Source organism: Amblyomma americanum, chromosome 2, assembly GCF_052857255.1.
Source record: "Amblyomma americanum isolate KBUSLIRL-KWMA chromosome 2, ASM5285725v1, whole genome shotgun sequence".
Classification (NCBI taxonomy): domain Eukaryota; kingdom Metazoa; phylum Arthropoda; class Arachnida; order Ixodida; family Ixodidae; genus Amblyomma; species Amblyomma americanum.
This window is the reverse complement of record NC_135498.1, coordinates 114335537-114354893: the sequence shown is the minus strand read 5'-3', so window position 1 is coordinate 114354893 and position 19357 is coordinate 114335537. Positions and strand designations below refer to the sequence as shown.

At 48.4% G+C, this 19357-nt stretch overlaps 1 protein-coding gene across 4 annotated transcripts in view; it reads right to left on the bottom strand.

Annotated features, from left to right (window-relative positions):
* The window catches only part of LOC144121764 (uncharacterized), a 39960-nt gene that overhangs the window by 9497 nt on the left and 11106 nt on the right, over positions 1-19357 (bottom strand). For 2 of the 4 annotated variants that reach the window (XM_077655136.1, XM_077655137.1), the window contains exons 2-3: positions 8721-8753; positions 6391-6443 (exon numbers count right to left, since the gene is read on the bottom strand). In XM_077655136.1, the coding sequence (XP_077511262.1) occupies positions 6391-6443; positions 8721-8753 (86 nt within the window). Of the gene's footprint in view, positions 1-6390; positions 6444-8720; positions 8754-10824; positions 10983-19357 lie in introns of those variants that run through there. The other 2 variants (XR_013312688.1, XR_013312689.1) reach the window with 2 other exon arrangements.

Below are 19357 nucleotides of genomic sequence, written 5' to 3'. Positions count from 1 at the left end.
ACGGAAGGGAGAGAAGCGCGTCTTTTCTTGGAGGGCGGTGTTGTACGCAAACTTGACGTAAGGGAGTATTCCATCCCAGTTGCGATGGTCAGCGTCGACATACATAGACATCGTATCTGCAATGGTCTTGTTCAGCCTCTCAGTCAGACCACTCATTTGAGGATGGTAAGCAGTCGTGTTTCTATGACTGGTGCCACTGAGACGCAGGACCTCATGTATAAGAGCCGAGGTAAACACGGTTCCCCGGTCAGTTAATACATCCGCGGGGGCGCCGTGGCGAAGCACAATGTGGCGAACAAAGAACTGTGCAATTTCAGCCGCGGTGCCACGGGGAAGAGCATTGGTTTCACAATAACGGCTGAGGTAGTCCGTGGCAACAACAATATACCGGTTACCGATGGAGGACACTGGGAGTGGGCCCAGTAAGTCCATGCCGAATAATAATTGGTTTTGGGGGAAAAAGAAATGGCGCAGTATCTGTCTCATATATCGTTGGACACCTGAACCGCGCCGTAAGGGAAGGGATAAAGGAGGAAGTGAGAGAAGAAAGGAAGAAGAGGTGCCGTAGTGGAGGGCTCCGGAATAATTTCGACCACCTGGGGATCTTTAACGTGCACTGACATCGCACAGCACACGGGCACCTTAGCGTTTTTCCTCCATGCCGAATTGCTGAAATGCGATTTGCGGTGGATCAATTGGCTTCAGAAGGCCGGCCGGTTTTGTCGGCGGTATCTTCCGTCGTTGACACTCACGACAGGTTCTAACGTAGCGTTGGACGACCGCAGCAAGCCGAGGCCAGTAGTACCTGTGGCGGAGGCGTCCCAATGTTCTGGAAAAATAAAGGTGGCCAGAAGAAAGGTCGTCGTGGCATGCAGCGAGAACTACCTGACGAAACACGGTTCGGACAACGAGGAGATACGCAGTTTCGGTCGGGCCGTAGTTTTCCTTGTAGAGGACTCCATCTATTAAACAAAACGATGAAAGTCCTCGAGAGAACAGTCTGGGCAGAGACGGAGTGGTTCCTTCGAGGTACTCAATTAGAGGAAGCAGTTCGCAGTCGGCCCTTTGGTGGCGGGCAAGCTCGGATGTGGTGACAGTGTCGAGGAAAGCAGGATCGTCGTCGGGCTCATCTGGTGGGCACGGAAGAGGAGCTCGGGAGAGACAGTCTGCATCGCTATGTTGCTGACCCGACTTATACACGATAGTGACGTCGAACTTTCGCAACCGAAGGCTCCACCGTGCAAGGCGCCCCGATGGATCTTAGTGGTTCGCAAGCCAACACAAGGAGTGATGATCGCTGATGACTCGAAACGGATGGCCGTACAGGCAGGGTACGAAATTGGTGATTGCCCACACAACAGCGACACAATCCTTTCACGTGGTGGAATAATTCATTTCGTCACGGGACAAAGTGCGACTTGCGTATGCCAGCACGCGTTCCACACCGTCTTGCCACTTCAAAAGCACCGCACCTAGGCCAACATTGCTGGCATCTGTCCATTTCCGTCGCGGCTTTCTCGTTGAAGTGGCCAAAGATAAGCGTAGATTGGAGGCGGGCCTTAAGTTCTTTGAAAGCTGTTTCCTGATCCTGGCCCCAGAAGAAGGGTTCGGAGTCATTTTTCAGGCGAGTCAGCGGCTCTGAGAGCTTGGGGAAGTTTTCAACCAACCTCTGATATTAGGCGCAACGCCCCAGAAAACGCCACAAGCTTCGTTTATCTGTTGGCTGGGGAAATGCAGCAACGGCGGCCGTCTTTTATGGGTCAGGGCTAACGCCCTGAGCGCTCACAATATGGCCAAGAAACTTGAGCTCCCTAAATGCGATGTGGCACTTTTCAGGCTTCAGAGACAGACCTGCAGAACAAATGGCCTCAAAAACAGCACGCAAATGTTTCAGGTACTCCTCGAACATGTCGGAGAAAATCACGACGTCGTCGAGGTACACAAGGCAGGACTGCCACTTCAGGTCAGTCAGTACGGTGTCCATCATACGTTGGAACGTTGCAGGGGCTGAATACAAGCCGAAAGGAAGCACGTTAAATTCGTACAATCCGTAAGGAGTAACGAAGGCGGTCTTTTCTCAGTCACGTTCATCGACCTCGATTTGCCAATAACAGCTACGCAGGTCGAGTGACGAAAAGTAGGTAGCATGGCGGAGGCGATCTAATGAGTCATCAATGCGCGGCAGTGGATATACATCCATTTAGGTAACGTTGTTCAGACGTCGATAATCCACGCAGAACCGTATGCTGCCATCTTTCTTTGCGACGAGAACACCAGGTGATGCCCAGGGACTCGTCGATGGTTGTATGACGTCGTCGCGGAGCATTTCGGCAACTTGGCGGTGGATGGCATCACGTTCCTTCGACGAAACACGATAAGGACGCTGACATAGTGGTCTCTGGTCACTATCGACGATAATGCGGTGCTTAGTTATTGGCGTCTGAAGAACCTTACAGGTTGACGCAAAGCAGTCGCGGAAAGAGTCAATAAGGCTTTCCACGCGGAGTTTCTGAGTGATCAGAAGATCAGGATTCACGTCGATCGTAATGGCCGGTGCCGTGTCCTGTTCCGCTGTTCCGGGGTTCGTTGTGGATAAGGCACATTAGACCGCACGCTCGCCAAGTTCTCCAAAATGTGCAATCACTGTGTTTTTCGTCAAATGTTGGGGTTCGCTACTAACGTCGGTCACTAAGAGCTCGGTACGCGTGTGAACAAGGTCGACAAGGGCGCGAGCTATGCAAACTTGCCGAGACAGTAGCAGCGACATGTTCGCTTCGGCAATGGCCCGAGTACCGAAGCTTGTATCACACTTGATTGTGACAAAATTGCTTGCTCTGGCGGAATCGTTGCGTGGTCGTCAGAGATGCGTAGTGCTGCTCTGTGTGGCTCGAGGTCTGTAGCAACGGCTCGCTGTGTCGAAAACGATAACAATAGCTCATGCAGGCTGACGACCGCGCCATACTCTTTAAGGAAGTCCATGCCGAGAATCAGTTCTTTGGAACACTCTCGTAGCACAGCGAAGGAGCCAGGAGCCAGTGAAAGTTGCACCTGCAGGTGCAGACGCCAACCGGCGTCACCACATGGCAACCAGCTGTGGTATCTGCGGCCCATGCCAAGGTGTTAGAACCTTTCTGAGGGTCTTGGCTAGGTGCCCGCTCAAGACCGAAAAGTCAGCTCCAGTACCCACGAGTGCTGACACGTCATAGCCATCAGCGGCAAGAAGAATTTCGGCGGCGGAAACAATTCTTTGACAATTCGTCGGTGAGGTGTTTGGTGGCGTCGTCGATGGGGTCGTCGGTGAGGTCATCGGCGTGGTCGTCGACGCGGTCGTCGGTGGGGTCGGTGGTGGCATCGTCGTTGCGGTCGGCGGTGAGATCGTCTTTGAGGCCGGCGGCTGGGGTCGTCGAAGTTCGGGTCGTCGCATAGAACCGTCGCATGGAGGCTGTTCACTCTGTGCGGCAGCGGCGGTCCTACCCCCGGAGGCCGCCGTCTTCAGTTTTCGCGGAGGGGGGACGTGCGTCTGAATTGGCCAGTGGATGATGCGTGACTGGGAACCCGTCTTGGAGACAGCGACCTAGACTGACGTCGTGGAGGCGGTGAGGGCAGCACATGATCTGCCTGGTACTGCTGAATGTCTTCGTGGTCTCTTACCATAGCGTGGTCGAGGTGCGCTCGGTGGAAATCCTCTTAATCCCATCCGCCGGTATAGGCAGTTGCGGATGACATGACCAGGCTCCCCGCAGTGCTAGCATAGTGGCCGGTTGTTGGGTGTGCGCCCCACGTCCGCTTTTCTAACAGGGTCACGCAGCATGACGGAGGGAAGGTATCCCTGCGTTGGTTCGGTAGCAGGGCGGAATGCCTGTGGCACCGGCGCAGGTCTCCGCAGGGCTGCACTGTAGCTCATGATGTACGGCTCCGGCGGTGGTGCCGGAGGTGGCTGGACCACTCGCCGAATTCCGTGACGGACAGCATCGGCTACAGCTGCAACACTGGCAGGTGGAGCATCTAAGCGGAGGTTGCGCAGTTCACCTCGAACCACACTCCGCACAAGCTCTAGAAGCGCCTTGTCTCCGGCGACTGGCAGTGACGCACAATAGTTGGTGGCCGCAACACTGCCCAGACGACCGTACTGCACACTGCGTTCCTGCGAGGAATGTTCCATGGCCGTGGCTTCTTTGGTGAAATCAGCGACGGTTCTTGGAGGGTCGCGCATGAGGCCAGCGAAGAGCTGCTCCTTCACACCACGCATGAGGTGGCGCACCTTCGTATCCTCGGGCATGACAGGGTCAGCCCGACTGAAGAGACGCGCCATATCTTCGACAAACATGGTCACGCTTTCGTTCTACTGCTGTGACCTGGAGCGAAGGGCGATTTCGGCGTTTTCTCTGCGTGCGTTGGTGCTGAAGGTAGCGAGCAACTCACGACGGAACACTTCCCAGCTGGGAAAGGATGCCTCATGGTTCTAGAACCATGTCTTCGTCGAGTCTTGGAACGCGAAATACACGTTTCGTAGTTTTCGGTCGTCGTCCCACTGGTTAAAACTGGCCACACGGTCAAAGCCGGACAACCAGTCCTCGACATCCTCGCACCGATCGCCGTGGAAGGTTGGCAGCGAGCGAGGTGTGAGGACTACAACCGGTGGGACAGTGCCGTAAGGCTGACCTGTCCGACTGCCTGTAGTAGACGTCATGGTACGCACCGACTTCGTCAGTGGCTGACACTCAGGTTGCAGGCCTCGCAGGCGGCGGCTCGCTTTGTGGACGGGTGTTGTGTCCAAGCGGCGCTGATGATCATCAGAATTGTCCTTGGGGTCAGCGTTCATGGCACGAAACCCAGCACCTCCACCAAAATGTCGCCGAAAAATATAGGGTGACACAAAAGGGGTTTTTATTCGAATGGCCAACAAGAACAGCAACGCGCGTACGAGCGGGAATGTCGTCTTCTTCGCTTCCATACGATCCCAGCCATGCCATTCAGCCGCATGGCGGCGCTCGCAGAATGTGAGCAGTGTGGCAATATTAATGTTTGAACTAATATGGCAAAACTTAAACGCTTACAGTAGATTAATTCCGCGTTCACACGTGGGTATTTGCCGGCGAGAATTAGCGAAAGCAGTCGTCGCGGAAGAGACTCCTCCAAAATGTGCAGCGAAAATCCTGATAGGTACAAGATCGATTTCTGTCACCGTAAAAATTCTGCCGATTCCCACCGGCTAATAGGACGGCGAAAAGGAAGTTGCATTCGCACAGCCTTTCGCCCGGTGGCCAGTTCCATTCGCACTCTGTTCTGTGAAGCACGATCCCTCGCTTCGCACTGAATGCGTCCTCGTTGCTGCCTTTTTCAGTGAGTTCACTGGCCATAAATGGGACACCTGTCTTTCGCTTCGTCTCATCTCTCCTATAAGAAAACTTATAAGTGATAAATTTGCTTTATTTTTTCTATTTAGAGTGCCGATTTTCGAAGCCCTCACTACGCTGAGCTCATCGTTGCGTCTGTGGCACCAATCAGTACGAGGCCGGCACGATGAAAGAAATTTTGGATTTAATGGCTGAAGTGCTAGAACGTCTGATAGCTGGGAAGCCGAACGTCGCGTGACACCGTCACGAGGAGCGAGCTCAATTCGACCGCACTTCGGCGTCATAATCTTCGACAACTGGTGATGCTGCTGCCGCGCAAGGCCGCTGCTGCTGCTACACTTCTCTGCTTTCACACCCAGAAGTAAACGAGGGAATTCGAGAAATGTGGTAACGCGCCGCAAAATACCAGTGTTTTGCTTGCGTTAGCGTGCATACTATTGTGGTACGTAGACAACGTCGATATCTGCTCTTTTCTTGCCATATCTAGGTACGCCGCGACTGGCGACGTGGTGGTCGGCAGCTGTGAACAGGGCAGCTTTGCAGCGGTGACGGTAGATTTCACCGGCTATCGCAGCCAAATGCACAAGTGTGAACGAGCCTTACTTGTGGCCTTCTGAATGTTAGAATTGATGAGAAATACTTCAAGAGGAGGATACTCGACCAAATTTGAGGCCATAGGTAATACAGTGACGGAAACATTTTGACTGGGCTTGTCTTCCTTGATTACTTTTTCCATTCTACGCTGTGATAACTCGTTCTCAAATGTGGATGGCTTCCTAAAGAAAGAATAATTCGCGCTATTTTACTATTACGCTCAGGAATAGTCGCAGAGATGCCCGGCTGAGATTAGTTCAGAGCAGTAGCAAAATATATGATCGTTTCACTAGCAGGTAGTTCTTCAAAACGCTCCTTTCAAATCCTAGGAAATATTGCTTGCTCTTTATTGTCGCTCACGACATTTGCTCTGCAATCGGTTACTCGCTTTTTGTGGTCATAGACTAGCTGCAAAAAAAAGATAGAGAAGTAAACAAACCTGGCCTGCTTCAGTCATAAGGCTGTATTTCATGCAGTTTCTTGAGTTGCATCCTGCAGTGAAGAGGGGAAAACGAAAGACGCTTAAAAACCGAGCAGGCATCACTAATTCTCTGAATTTGTCAATCGTACCGCTAAGATATCATAATTAAGCTTTTTCCTTCAAATAAAATGATATATAGTCTAATATCCGAAGAAACATAGAACTGTGAGGGCTGCCGTAGTGAACGGTACGGGATAATTTACACCACGTGGGGTTCTTTAGCATGAACTAATGTTGTAACGCACAGAGTCGTTTTTGTATTTCGCCTTCATTGAAGCACGGCTGCCGCGGCCGGCATTAAAACCGCCACCTATGGATCAGAGGCACAACGCCAAATCCACTGAGCCTCCTCGAAGAGTTTCTTTTCTTCACAGTGTTGTTTACTGTTCCGTGTCTATTTCTTCATTCGGTAGCGTGTATTCTTTTTTGCCTTGGCCACAATATTTACGTAGGATCTGTATCTGGTTCACGGGTTTTTACTACAGCTGCGCTTGGTCATGTGTTAGGGTCCGGGCGTCTTGGTTCCTCTCCGCGGACTGAAGGCCTGGTGTTTGCTTGAGTTTCTGCTTGCCTTTCGGCTTCATGGATGTCTTTAAGTATCCTTATGGCTGCCTATTCTGTCCTTCCCCTGATGGAGCTCCTGCAGGCTTCTTTGCGAATTCGTATTATATTCGTGTTTTTCTGCGTTGCAATTAAAATGTTTCAATCATCATCCTCAACTCGACGGAGCTTTTTTCAAAACAAATTAGTGTGCTTCAAAAACAGTGAGTTGACGTATTTTCGTGTCTTGGTAAATAAAGTTGGCATCTAAATGTATCTCGCTCACCTCGCAGATATCCGCGCCGTACAAGACTGAAATCCTAATTCAATAGACAGTATCATAATTTTATTCTGGCATTTCATTTCATAAAAAGCAAGAAATAAAAACTTGCATTCACGAAAAAATTAGCTGTGGTTTAATTCCTGTTGAACCCTGTTAGAGAGCGAAACTTGCGGTGCATCGTGCAACTAGACGCGTCTTGGCTTTTTGTGATGTTGAGTACGTTCCGGACAACAACGCTTAATTGAAACAACTGTAATTTACACGCTCATAATTACATTATTCATGAACTCCTCAATTGCTAACTCTATGACACGTTTTTAACACATCTCTGCACTCACTAGACGCGCACCTTATGCTGGACCATCGCCGTATAATGCGTGTTGGGTTTCAGTGGATGCCGCATGATGCCGCTACGACTGCACGCCATGCACGATTGAAATTCACCAGAATCATACTTCGCTACTCGCTAAATTGGGAAAACTGTACTGTACACGCTCATAATTAAATTATCTGTGCATGTCTGAGCACATATCTCGAAGACACGTTTCTAATACACCTGTGCGTTCACTAGACGCGCCTTCATTCGTTTCCAACATTTGAACAGTCGCGACAGAGTGGAAGCGTCCCCGTGAACATGCCGGATGCCCAGGTCTGCTTTGCACCTACACAGCAATTTTCTTCTGTTCTTTAATAATTTAGGCCGCTTCAAGGTGATATCTGTGCCGTATTACGACCTTCAAGGTTTGTACGCAAGAAGTGGAGCTTTCGCTGCGGAAGATTACGTGTTTTAATATGCGCCGTTTATAATACGATGGTAACAGGAAAAACGGATGTTTAGGTTTACATATTAGGTTCCTCTCGGTGCGCGCCCGTTTCTCGAAGACACAGGCACTAGTCTGTGGCCTAGGGAAAAGTTGAAGGATCCAGGCAAGAAAAAGAGGAGACAGAGTATTTTAGATAACATGAAGAATTCTCAGCAACGCATTATTTGTTGGGAATGCGGTGGCATTGGAACCTGCTAATGATTTTACCAGAAGTGCCGCTCACAGTCTGAGACGTCACTGCCCTTTAGCCCATAGCAATTATCCTTTATGGTGATGCCACTTCCATCCAGCCAATGAGCGAATTGTATGAGCGACGACAAGCGACGACATATTTTTTGCGATGAAGTTTTTAGTGCACCGCAATAAATATTGCAGCAGGTGCGAAAAGTGCCTGTTTAAAGAATCCTTTTTCTGTACAAGAGCTCATAAAAGTCGAAGGAGAGAACAGTAAACCAAGGAAGTGAACATTGTTCGCCAAATATAATTTTTTCGATAACGCACAGAACCTTTAAGCTAACGCGGCTTAGTCGCGAAGGATAGTAAAAGGATAGTAAAAAAGACAAAAAAGTTAGCACGATGATGTGCCGGTGAAGCCATTACTTGCAGGAACTCATAGAGAATGAGGATAATTTTTATCTTACCTCTCTCGCGTTGATTTGCAGAACTCTTTGAACCTGAAAGATAACGTATTCGTCTTATAGAAATTAAACCAATCCAGAGCTCTCCCCTGCGACCTCCATACAAGCATGCGTCCCACTTCGGGGCAATGACCTTCGCGCGTGTCACAATAATCGTAGAAACTAGAAAAAACGAAAACTGGTTTTGAGGACTTGAAAAGCGCAGTATCTAACTCACTTCCTAGGAGGGGGAAGGGGGGGGGGGGGCTCAACCACGCCTAGAGGCTAGACAGGAAGGTGCGAGTGAAAGAAAGAGAAAAGGAGGTGGCGTAGTGCAAGGCTCTGTAATAATTTCGACCATCCGGGGTCTTTACCGTGCACTGACATCGCCCCGAGCACGGGCTCCTTTTGCCTTGCACCTCCGTCGAAACGCGGTCGCCACGTCCGGGTTCGAACCCAGGTACTCCGACTGAATAGCTCAGCAACATAGCCACGAGCCACTGCAGCGAGTATAACATTTAGAATGTCGCGAGAGGACGTCTGACCGACAAAGTGTTGACGCCTGGTGTCACCACGGATTCAAAGCCCCATGCAGAGGCTGTTAACCACACATCGTTGAGAGGATGTAAGGTAGAATAAGAAAAACAGTTACATATGGCGACTGCTGCGATCTTGGAAAAATCACGGCCGACGAGATGCCGGTCTGCCCAACTGGCGAGACATCGCTGTCTGTTTACTGTCTATGAGGGCGAAGCAGAAGTGCTGTTTTGAGCCTGTAGTCGATCCATAATGTATATATATATCTTGATCAGAAAAAATCATTGATCCCTGAAGAAGCCTCGTAGCAAAGTATATTAAGCAGCAATTCCAGCCTACTTTAAAATGTATCCTTCTACACTATTCTGTTGCTAACTTTTCACACTCAGTGAGTGGGAATTATCTAGCCAATTACCTAGTTATTCTTGATCACTGATATTGAAGTGTATCAAAGATGAAAAGGAGGACCGAGTACCATTTAAAAAAGCTAAATGGCAAAGGTCATATCATTTAGAAGCCTTCTCATCGAACTTAAAAAGAGAGCTAACAGTAAACAACTTCTTAAAGAGCAAATTCTATATCGCATCCCTCTTTCCATGACACCGCGAAGATCCAACATCGTTTTAGGAGTGACATCTGACCCTCACTTGGTTTGAGACTCAGAATACAACTTCTTAGAGGGCCTTCGCCATAAAGGCTTCACTGCGGTCCACCCATTGTGCCTGCAAATTTGCGAAGTGTTAAATCTGGCATACTTCCCCTCTCGCTGAAATCTACTGAAAAATGTGCCGTGAGTACTAAATAAATAGGCCGAACACTGAAAAGGTAGTGACGGCTCACATCGCCCTGGTGATCAACCGAACCTGCTTACCAATCTATATAAAGGAAAAATTTATTAATTTCAAGGCGGCTCCTACAATCTCACAACCGCAAAAGTGTTCTAAATCGCCTAAATACGGTCACGGCTTACAACATGCACTTCTCACATTCTGCACACGAGCAAAGTCAACAGGCTATCACCGAATTTAGTACATTGTTCAAAACGCGCGAAAGTAGTTCATTGTTCTCACTGCAAATCTTTGGCGTAGTTTTTTCGGGCTATAAACTAGTTTGCTTAGTGTGAACTGTGCTTTTATCTTTTATCTTTTATTGCTGCGAAAAACATAGCATTGAGAACATAGCATTTTTTTTTGCTTGCAACTCGTTAAATCTGATCACTTCAATACTGTAAAAAAATCTATTACCGTCGATAACTCTTAAGGCTGGTGGAACCAAGCTCTGAGGTCTCGCGGAAATTATTCGTTCGGTACATCCCAGCTAGCTTGCGAAAACAAGCGATGGTCACAAAGCATGTACTTCATTTTCTGACTTTACTACCTAGATATAGTACAAACAGTTACGCTAATGGCAAAAAATTGCTTATACTGGCAGGAGAACTGGAACTGTTATACAGCCGCAAATCTCGTCGTCTATCGGCTGTTTATGCAAAGCGAGAGGAGGCGGACACTGCGACGCTCAATAATTAGTTGCCGTGGCCGTCGATATGCCAGGCGCCAACAGAACCTCTGCTGGCTGTCGCTTCCGACGTTACCGGGAAGGGCGGCCTTCCTGTGCCGGCTTTGCTCCGTCTGGTGCCAGCGATGAGCGACTGCATATTCGGCTGCAATGATGGTGCTGGCAGAAGTCGGCACCGGCGCACTCTACTTGCAGATCGCCAAGCGCTCAGTGCGAGCCAACCTCGCTTCGTGATTGCTCCTTTTTCTTCTAAACTTCTCCTTCGCCTTCCTCCTCATCTACTTGGAGGCTTAAATGTTGTAAAGTGGCGGTGGATAATTCACACGACATTGCGGTTTAGGCAGTTCACACGGTGTTGCATCTTCAATTACTGTCGAGACGCTATTGCAGTTTTGACAGTATGTTTTCGGCACTGATAACCCTATAGATTATTTTTTAAGTTTACATATTTTAATTTTAGGAAGCGTGAGAGATAGGTCGGTGCGGTTCTCGGAGGATGATTACACAGCAAGGCGGACTATATAGGTGATATTGCTGAATAATTAGACGATTAAAAGACTAAAGCTATGTATTCTAACTTTTTATTTTTCACTTTAGGGGACAAGATTTTGAAGTGAAAAGAAGGCCGCCATTAACGACGATGTGAACAGTTTTTTTTTTCTTCATGAGCAATGTGGTTCGAAGTTTTTGACCTTATAACTACAGATTTCAAACGTCGTCGTGGTGCCTTTCCGGCGTTCATATTGATAAAATGGGGCCGCTACGCGTAGCATCGTCACCGAAATCACCAAAACGGTCTCTAAATCATAAATTACACAAACGGCGCCTGCATTTGATGTGTTATAAATGCCAGAAATGCTATTTTAAAAACATACAACGCCGTTAAGCCAAATAAACTGCTTTCAGAGGCGTGTCTTTGAGGTTCAGTGTTGTGATGCACATTGTTTGTCAAGAAAATTTGTAAACTGAGCTGACTTTCGATGCTCACGTTCTACAGTTTCTCAATAAAATCTTCCCCCTAAAATAAAGAATAAAAAATTTCTTACTTACTTTTATTGAATCAGTCCTTAAAAAACTGAGCTCAATGACGTACTACATAATGTTCGACTTGCCGTACAATCTACTTGCACATACCGCACCGACGAATCTATAAAAGCTTTTAAAATAAAAGTGTGTAAATGTTAACAAAAGCGCCCTGAAGATCGAAAGGTATGTCTCCTATGAGCAATAACGACCGCGCACCAAAGAATATAGTCAACGCTCGTCGTTGTGGTTTCTGTCTCAGCTCGGCGCGATTACCGACACACGCGTCCGGAAGACAGGGGCATTTACGAAGGTCTCTGTGTTCTCTCAATCGTGGGCTTGCGTCTGCTAACAACACCTTCGCCTGCGGCACTTGGCCGGCGCTCGTTAACGCTCCAGGCGAATGATTACAGACTGTTATCATGTATGGGCTGGCTATTGCAGCTTTTCGCTGTTGAAGGTTAATTTTTTGCAAAAGGCATCAACCCCATTTTTATTTGAACGCAGTCCATCTCTTTTTACAGTAAAACTGAATTTCAAGCTATGTTTTTCCGCTATTTATGCAGGAGTGGTATTTCGCCTATATGCTGTGCCTAATGCTGCCAGTACATAAATTACTTCCTAAGAAGTTGTGAGGTGCAAAATCTAATCGCTATTGTTTCTCAAGCGCGCAGTCAGGAAAACGCCATTAGTTCTCTTAAGTTTCAGTTCAACGGAAATAAAAAATGGGCACGAAATGCAGTGAAGCAACGTCGACACAAAGCTGTTCCTCGGTACAGCTCCGGTGCCTGTTGTTTCATTAATCCCTAAAGCTTCGGAGGTGCCACCCACAAAAGGCCAGTCCCCTCCATGAAGGCGCCTCGATACCTACAACCCAAACAGAACAATCACAGCCAGTAAGCCGGACAAGTAGCGCTGAAGTAGTGGGATCGGAAAAGTCTGCCTATCAGAAACCGCCATGAAATGTGGACGTTTTAGCATCCGCTAGGAATGAGGACGAGAAGGAAAATATACTCTGCGCAAAGCGGGCTCTTCACTGTTAGGCATTTTTGCCTGACATTTAGAAGGATGTGGGATGTGATAATTACATGGAAGAGGGTTTTGCCCTTTATGTAGTTTCGAGACACAGATGGCACTTGTTCTTACATAAAGTTCGCTGTGCACGAAACTACCTCTAATTATTGTTTGAACGAATGTCTGTCTCTCCCTAACCTTGTCAAATTCCTACCAGCCCAGGCCACTGCCCGTCTCTCTATTATTAAAACTTCACTGGGAGCCTTTCCACTCAGTGTTTACGTTGCACTTTTGGTATGCCAGATACTGGCCAGACGGGAAAAGTGCCTCCTCGGAGACGCGCCATGAAAGCCAAACTCGTTGGTTTAACTGACGTTTCGACTGAGAAGAAATATCATCAGAGCATTCAGTCATCGTTAAACGCTACAATTTGTAGGCATTGTAGAGATGGTGCTACAAATCTCCACACTTAGTACACTCCGATTAATATGTACTAAGTGAGGAGCAACAAGGCGAAAAGAAATAAAAGTTCAAAGTACGATCAGTAAAAATCCTGTACCACTTGCACGTGTAGACGTGGGCAGTTTATTTTTTTATTTATCACTTTGCCACAGCGCCAATTGGCATTACCGTGAGGGTGGGGAGAAATTAATAGATAACCAGTAAAACAAAGTCATAGGTACAAGAACACAGTGCAGGGAGTAGAAATTATGCATAATTTCAAACCATCAGACAAAAGAAAAAAATGTCAGAGCAATGAGGCAGTCTTCGTTCACTATAGTGGACACGACTTCTTGAGGCATCTTTTTTCCTCTCATTTATTGCTTTTGGAAAAATGACACCTCTAGTAAATCTGTTCTGCATTTTATTTCTTTATTTTGAAAGCGTGGTCTCTTCTTGCCGAAATGTAGTCTACAGACCAAAACACTAACACACACAGGCAAGTATAGACACGTAGGAAGAGTCAGAATCCAGACATGTCTATTGTCAGCACTCTCTCTTCACTAAACGCCCGAATAAACGCACAGATGCACACGCATGCGCATTTCTGCACTCTCGAGGGCGTTTCGGCCACAGCCCATTTCAAAAACCATACCCCATTAACAAAAGAACAAAAATGCAGCAAACAAGTGTGTCAGAATTTAATGTCACATAGAACAAAGGGCAGAGATAACTTTGGGGGGCAAACAGTGGAAATAAGTAATATGCTGTACCGCGAGCTTTTGCTTGCTTTCTTGAGAATATCCCAGCCCCGCGATGGACACAATAGGCGAGTTGCATATAAAAAGAAAAAAATGACACCGTTAACGAATAAACAGAGAAGGCTGATTGAGAAAAAAAAAGGGAATTAAGGTTTTGCAGTTGGTTTGCTTGCCCTATTTTAAGGAAATTAAATTTTCGAAGCTGCTATTCTTTCTCTATAAACAAGCAGTTGGGTTTTAACACAGCTGAAGCGAGTAAACGTGCAAAAGCATCTGTTTAGCCTGGTGGGCTGGTGGTTTTGCTATGCTGGATCTTTGGCACGTCTGGCAACGACATTAAAATCAGGTCAAGCTCTGTTCGAGGTTAAGCTGATCTGATCTCTTCGCACCCTCGATGGACGGTGACAATGTGCAATGCACAGCGCCAGAGTGTGTTGCAGTTTAACATGAAGCGGGACCGGCTGTGGCAATAGCATAGTGCTTTCGTGCAGTGGCAAGCGATGCGGGTCTGTCCGTGCCGCCGTTGGTTCGACTCTCCGCCGAAGATATTTGTTGATTTCTATTTATTTCTTTACGTACGTACATAGGTGACAAGATTCTTGCTCTGTGTTCGTGGGCACACAAGTCATTTGCGTGAGCGTATGAGTTCTCCACGTGTACTGGAGAAGCACGCACACACACTTGCCATTCGAGTGCTGTTTCGAATCCGTTGATTTTTCAGAGTTCAGGGATGTTGCTCGGTCATTCTCGTTACTATAATCACTCCCTCAGCAAAGAGGAAGCCTTTCGGGAACTCCAGGGGAGGACTAGATGGTCGGGTCGTAACTCCTCTTTTGGCCGTGAGCACGAACAATCTCAAGCCCACGGTGGCGAAGATCGGTAGAAGGCCTAAAGGGCTCAACGGCATAGTAAACAGGAGTGGTTTGCTGAATCACGCAGTACAGGCCTTGGAAGTAGGCAAGGAGTTTCTGGAACAAATGCGGATGTGTTTCAGGATCCCACCGCCAAACAAGAGAGCCGTGTTGAAGAAAAGACCAGGTCAAGGTTTGGAGCGAATTGTGATTGATAGAGCAAGTCGGCGGCATTTTTCAGTGGGTTATGCGGCCTGTGAAACTGGGGCACCTTCGGAGCTAGCAGGGCGGTATGAGAGGATCATATACAACGTAGGCGACGACTTACGTCCACGTGGAGGAAGAACAATGAAAATCCTGTGCTGATCTGCATGGCCGTGCTGCACGCGATTCTAACGAATGGAAGGAAGCTGTCCCAGATTGCGTGCTCAGATTCAATATACACAGATTTCTTGTCACCAAGGGGGCACTTGAACCCCGCGATAAGACCGATAGTTTGAGGGCGGTAGGCAATGGTGTGCGGTGGAGAGTCTGACAGCTTGCGAGCAGTGCTTGGACAACTCCGAACAGAATGACTCGCCTTCTATCGCCCACACGTTCCTGTGACACGCAGGAACTGCGTCATGGTAAGAGTTGGCGGAGGGTGAGAAGAGATGGTGGTGAAAGACGCCAAATCATCAGCCTCGGCGGTCGGCAGTTCAGCGGTTTCGGCGTGGCGGGTCAGATGATCAACAGCTCATTTATTCAGCGATTGCTGACGGCAGTGCAAAGAAAGGGTCCATAAAAGTCGATGCCTACACTTTCAAAGGGTCGGGCGGGACAGCGGATTGGCTCCAGCGGAAGAGAAGAACGGCAGGCGAGAGGACGTATTTCTGAACGAAGGAGTAGGCTTCACGCCTCGCCACTATAGAAGGCAGGCGAAGCCGTTCGTGCGCAATTCAGATTTAGTGTGGTAAAAGGCCCACACTTCGCACGTACAGGACAGGGAACAACTATAGTTGCCATTTCTCCCCGTCGCGAGGTAGTTGGGGCGGTGGAAAATGTTATACCGAATAGCAAAATGAAGCTCATGTCTACGCAGCGCTCGTGGAGCACATTGCAGCGAAGGCTGCGACAGAATAGAGAGAAGAGACGCGATCCAGAGATCTTTACGCTCTTCGCGTCACATAGAAATGGAAGACAGTAAACTAACGAGCATGAAGATTTCGCGGAGCTGGTCGTGGGCGGCAAAGAAGGGTGGGAAAGAGCGTCTGCGTCGGCATGCTAGCGGCCGGAGCAAAAGACAACTTAGATGTCAAATTCTTGGAGCGCAACGCCAAGCCACCGAGTAGTCCGAAGAGATACTTCAATGGTTATAACCAGCAGAATGTGTGATGGTTCATGACGACGTCGACCAGTTGACCGTACAAGTATAGGGGCGAAATGTTTTAAGTGTCCAGGCGATTACCACACTTTTTCCAGGTCAGTGTAGCTGGACTCCATTCTTGAAAGAGTTCGAATTGCGTATGCGACGACGTATTCGTAAACCCCGGAATCACGTTGAACGAACACTGCTCCGAGGCCTTCACCGACGGCATCTGTGTGCACCTCAGTAGAGCGCTACGGTCAAAATGTCGCAGTATGGGCGGATAGGGGAGAAAAGCTATAAAGGTGGTAAAGGCCTTGTAGTGCTCGTAAGATCAGCAAGAAATCGCGGTATCCGTTTTGAGAGGTCGAGTAATGGGTGCAACGATGGACGCGAAATTCCGGACGAAGTGACGTAAATAAGAACACATGCAAATAAATTTGCGAAGTTGTCTCGCAGTCTTCGGCTTCATAAAAGCTGCGACAGAACACATTTTGGATGACAGAGGAAGGACGCCATCTTCGGATGCTAAATGGGCCAAAATAGTCAACTGGCGTGCGGCAAAGCAATACGTCTTGAAATTGAGTTGTAGGCCAGCGTCGGAAAGGATTTTTAAAACAGTCTAGACGCGGGTCAGATGCGTCGCATAAAGTCAGAGGAGAAGACTAAGACGTTATCGCGACCACAGAGGTAGGTTTTTCTCTTCAAGTCACACAAAACGATGTCCATCATGCGTTCAGGTGCCGCCGGTGTGTTGCACAGTCTGAACGGCATGGCGCTGAATTCCAATAAGCCGTCCGGTGTCTAAAAGGCGGGTTTTTGGCGGTAGAGCCAGCCATTGGAAACTGTCGATATTCGGAGCACAAATCCAACGAAGATAGTTCCACTTCGTAGAGTTAGACAAAAGCTTTGTCAATCCTAAGAAGCGGGTAAACTTCATTAAACGCGATCTCGTTTAGCCGGCAGTTATCAAGTGAAAAAACGAATAGACCCGTCTTCTTTACCCGGAAGACCTGTGAAGCGCAAGGTCATGCGGACAGCTAAATGACATGGCGCGGTAGCATGTCGTCGACTAGCTCCTAGATGACCCGATTCTTGTGGGGGGTAGCGTGGTAAGGACATTGGCGCAATGAATCATAGGCATCGATGTTGTTCGCATGAATAACAGTCGCGCAGCGGATCAAGTGGGTTTGCTACATTTAAAGGAGGGACGAAAGGTGTTCAACAGCGTAAGGAGCTGGGTCTGTCGAGGACGATCCAGGGCGGCAAAGATAGCTTTCGCGAAGGTGGATGTAGTGATGGAATCGCAAGCAAGGCGAGAAGTGCTGATGGCATTCAGCATCGGTTCAATATACGTAGCGGGAAACGGGGCTATAAGTTCAGAGTCGACGGGGTCGGCGCGTCCTCTGCAAGTACCAGCAAGCAAGGAAATATGGAAGGAAAACGTATTATAAACTGTCATTCCTGTGTCATGGTGACTCACAGTGAGCACAGCAAATGGCAAGGGAAGATAATTCGGTGAAGCAAAAAAATCGGAGGGGGGTAAACAGGATGGCGGAATCAGGTGCAGTGTCTCAAGAGAGGGTGACGACGACAGGAGAGCGCGCAGGCACGTCAGGTGATGCGGTAACATGTAGCTTCCCACACGCAGGCGCCTCGGCGGCCAGGGAGAGCTCGGGTAAAGTAGAAAACTCAACTTCGGCGTGGGCCCAGTCGATAACGGTGGGGTGCTAAGACAAGAGCCAAGCCGAAGCATCGAGTATGACGTCATAGGTGCAAGAGGGCAGCAAACGGGTTCAACAGCGCACAGAACGCCCTGAATGTACGCATGCGGTCTCTTCGGGCTGCTGCTCTTCTTATGGTACTGAGACAGTGCATTATAGAATCAGAGTACACCCTGTAAATCCCAAAAAATCACAACGCTTCTGGTTGAAAAGCTTGTTTGTGATTGCTGGTTCACTTTCTTTTGAACATAGCGCGAAATTCGCTGCTGCCTTGATTTCCTGCGGTGTCCTGGTCTCTTCTTCAGCTGTGTTCGCGGGACAATTCAGCTTCAGCTCGTTCTACATGCCGCTGGCCATATCAAAATTGCCCAGGAATTTTGTAATGCTTACAAAACTTATTTCCTGCTGCTGTCGTAGCTATTCGGTGGGGTTGCGGAAGGAATTTTTGAAGGCTTATTCTGCAGCACGTACATATAGTAAACAAAAACGAAAAATAGAGCAAATACATTAATTACATTAATACATTATTAAGCAGGCTTGATAGGGAAATTGAAAAGGCATTGGATGGGGTAGTTGTCCGAATTTTTCGGTATATCGACGATTACTTGGTGCTCACCCGAACAGGCAGTTTGCCTAGAAGTCTGGTCGACGTTCTGAAGACTTTTAAGGAATGCGGACGTGGGCTGGAGTTCACAACTGAGGTTCCCAGCAACAAAGAACTGCAGTTTTTGGATTTGGCACTGTGTGGGGGGAAAAACACATTTGTGTTGGTGGTATCGCCCGAGGACTGCCAAACCGTTGCTAAACTTCCGGTCTGGCCATTCTAAGCTCATAAAGGAGGGCATTGCCGCATCTTGCCTGCAATCAGCTCTCAGGAAATCTTGCCATGAAAGGACGCCAGAGAGCATTTTGGCACAAACAGGCAGGTTACGTGTGAACGGGTACCCAAATCAACTCATTTCCAGGGCAGCGGAGAAACTTCTTAGGCAGCTCAAGAATGGGGCTCAGCCGAAAGAAGCCAAAAAGAAGAAAAAGCCGGCTGTGGTCCCGTATGCACACTGCTTGTCACATGGGCTGAAAAATGTTGCGGGCAGATACGACGTTGAAGTCGTCTCTTCTGCACCTAGAAAACGTAGCGCAATGTGCAAACAGGTCAATCAGAGGCTCTACGGCAAGAGCAAGAGGGATGCTTGTCAGGTGCGTCATGTGTCGCCATCTATACCTTGCGAGGTAGGGGTGGTATACCAGGTCCCCTTCTCCTGCGGTGCCATGTACATTGGCCAGACTGGCAGGTGCGTTAACAAACGCTTGATGGAGCATGAAAACACCAGGAAAAATGACCGCCTGTCTCACACAGGCTCCCACATCAGGCAATGCCAATGCAGGCATAAAAAGGATCATGCAGAAAGAAGAGCGAAAGGGGACCCCCTTGCCCAGGCGTCTTTCCAGT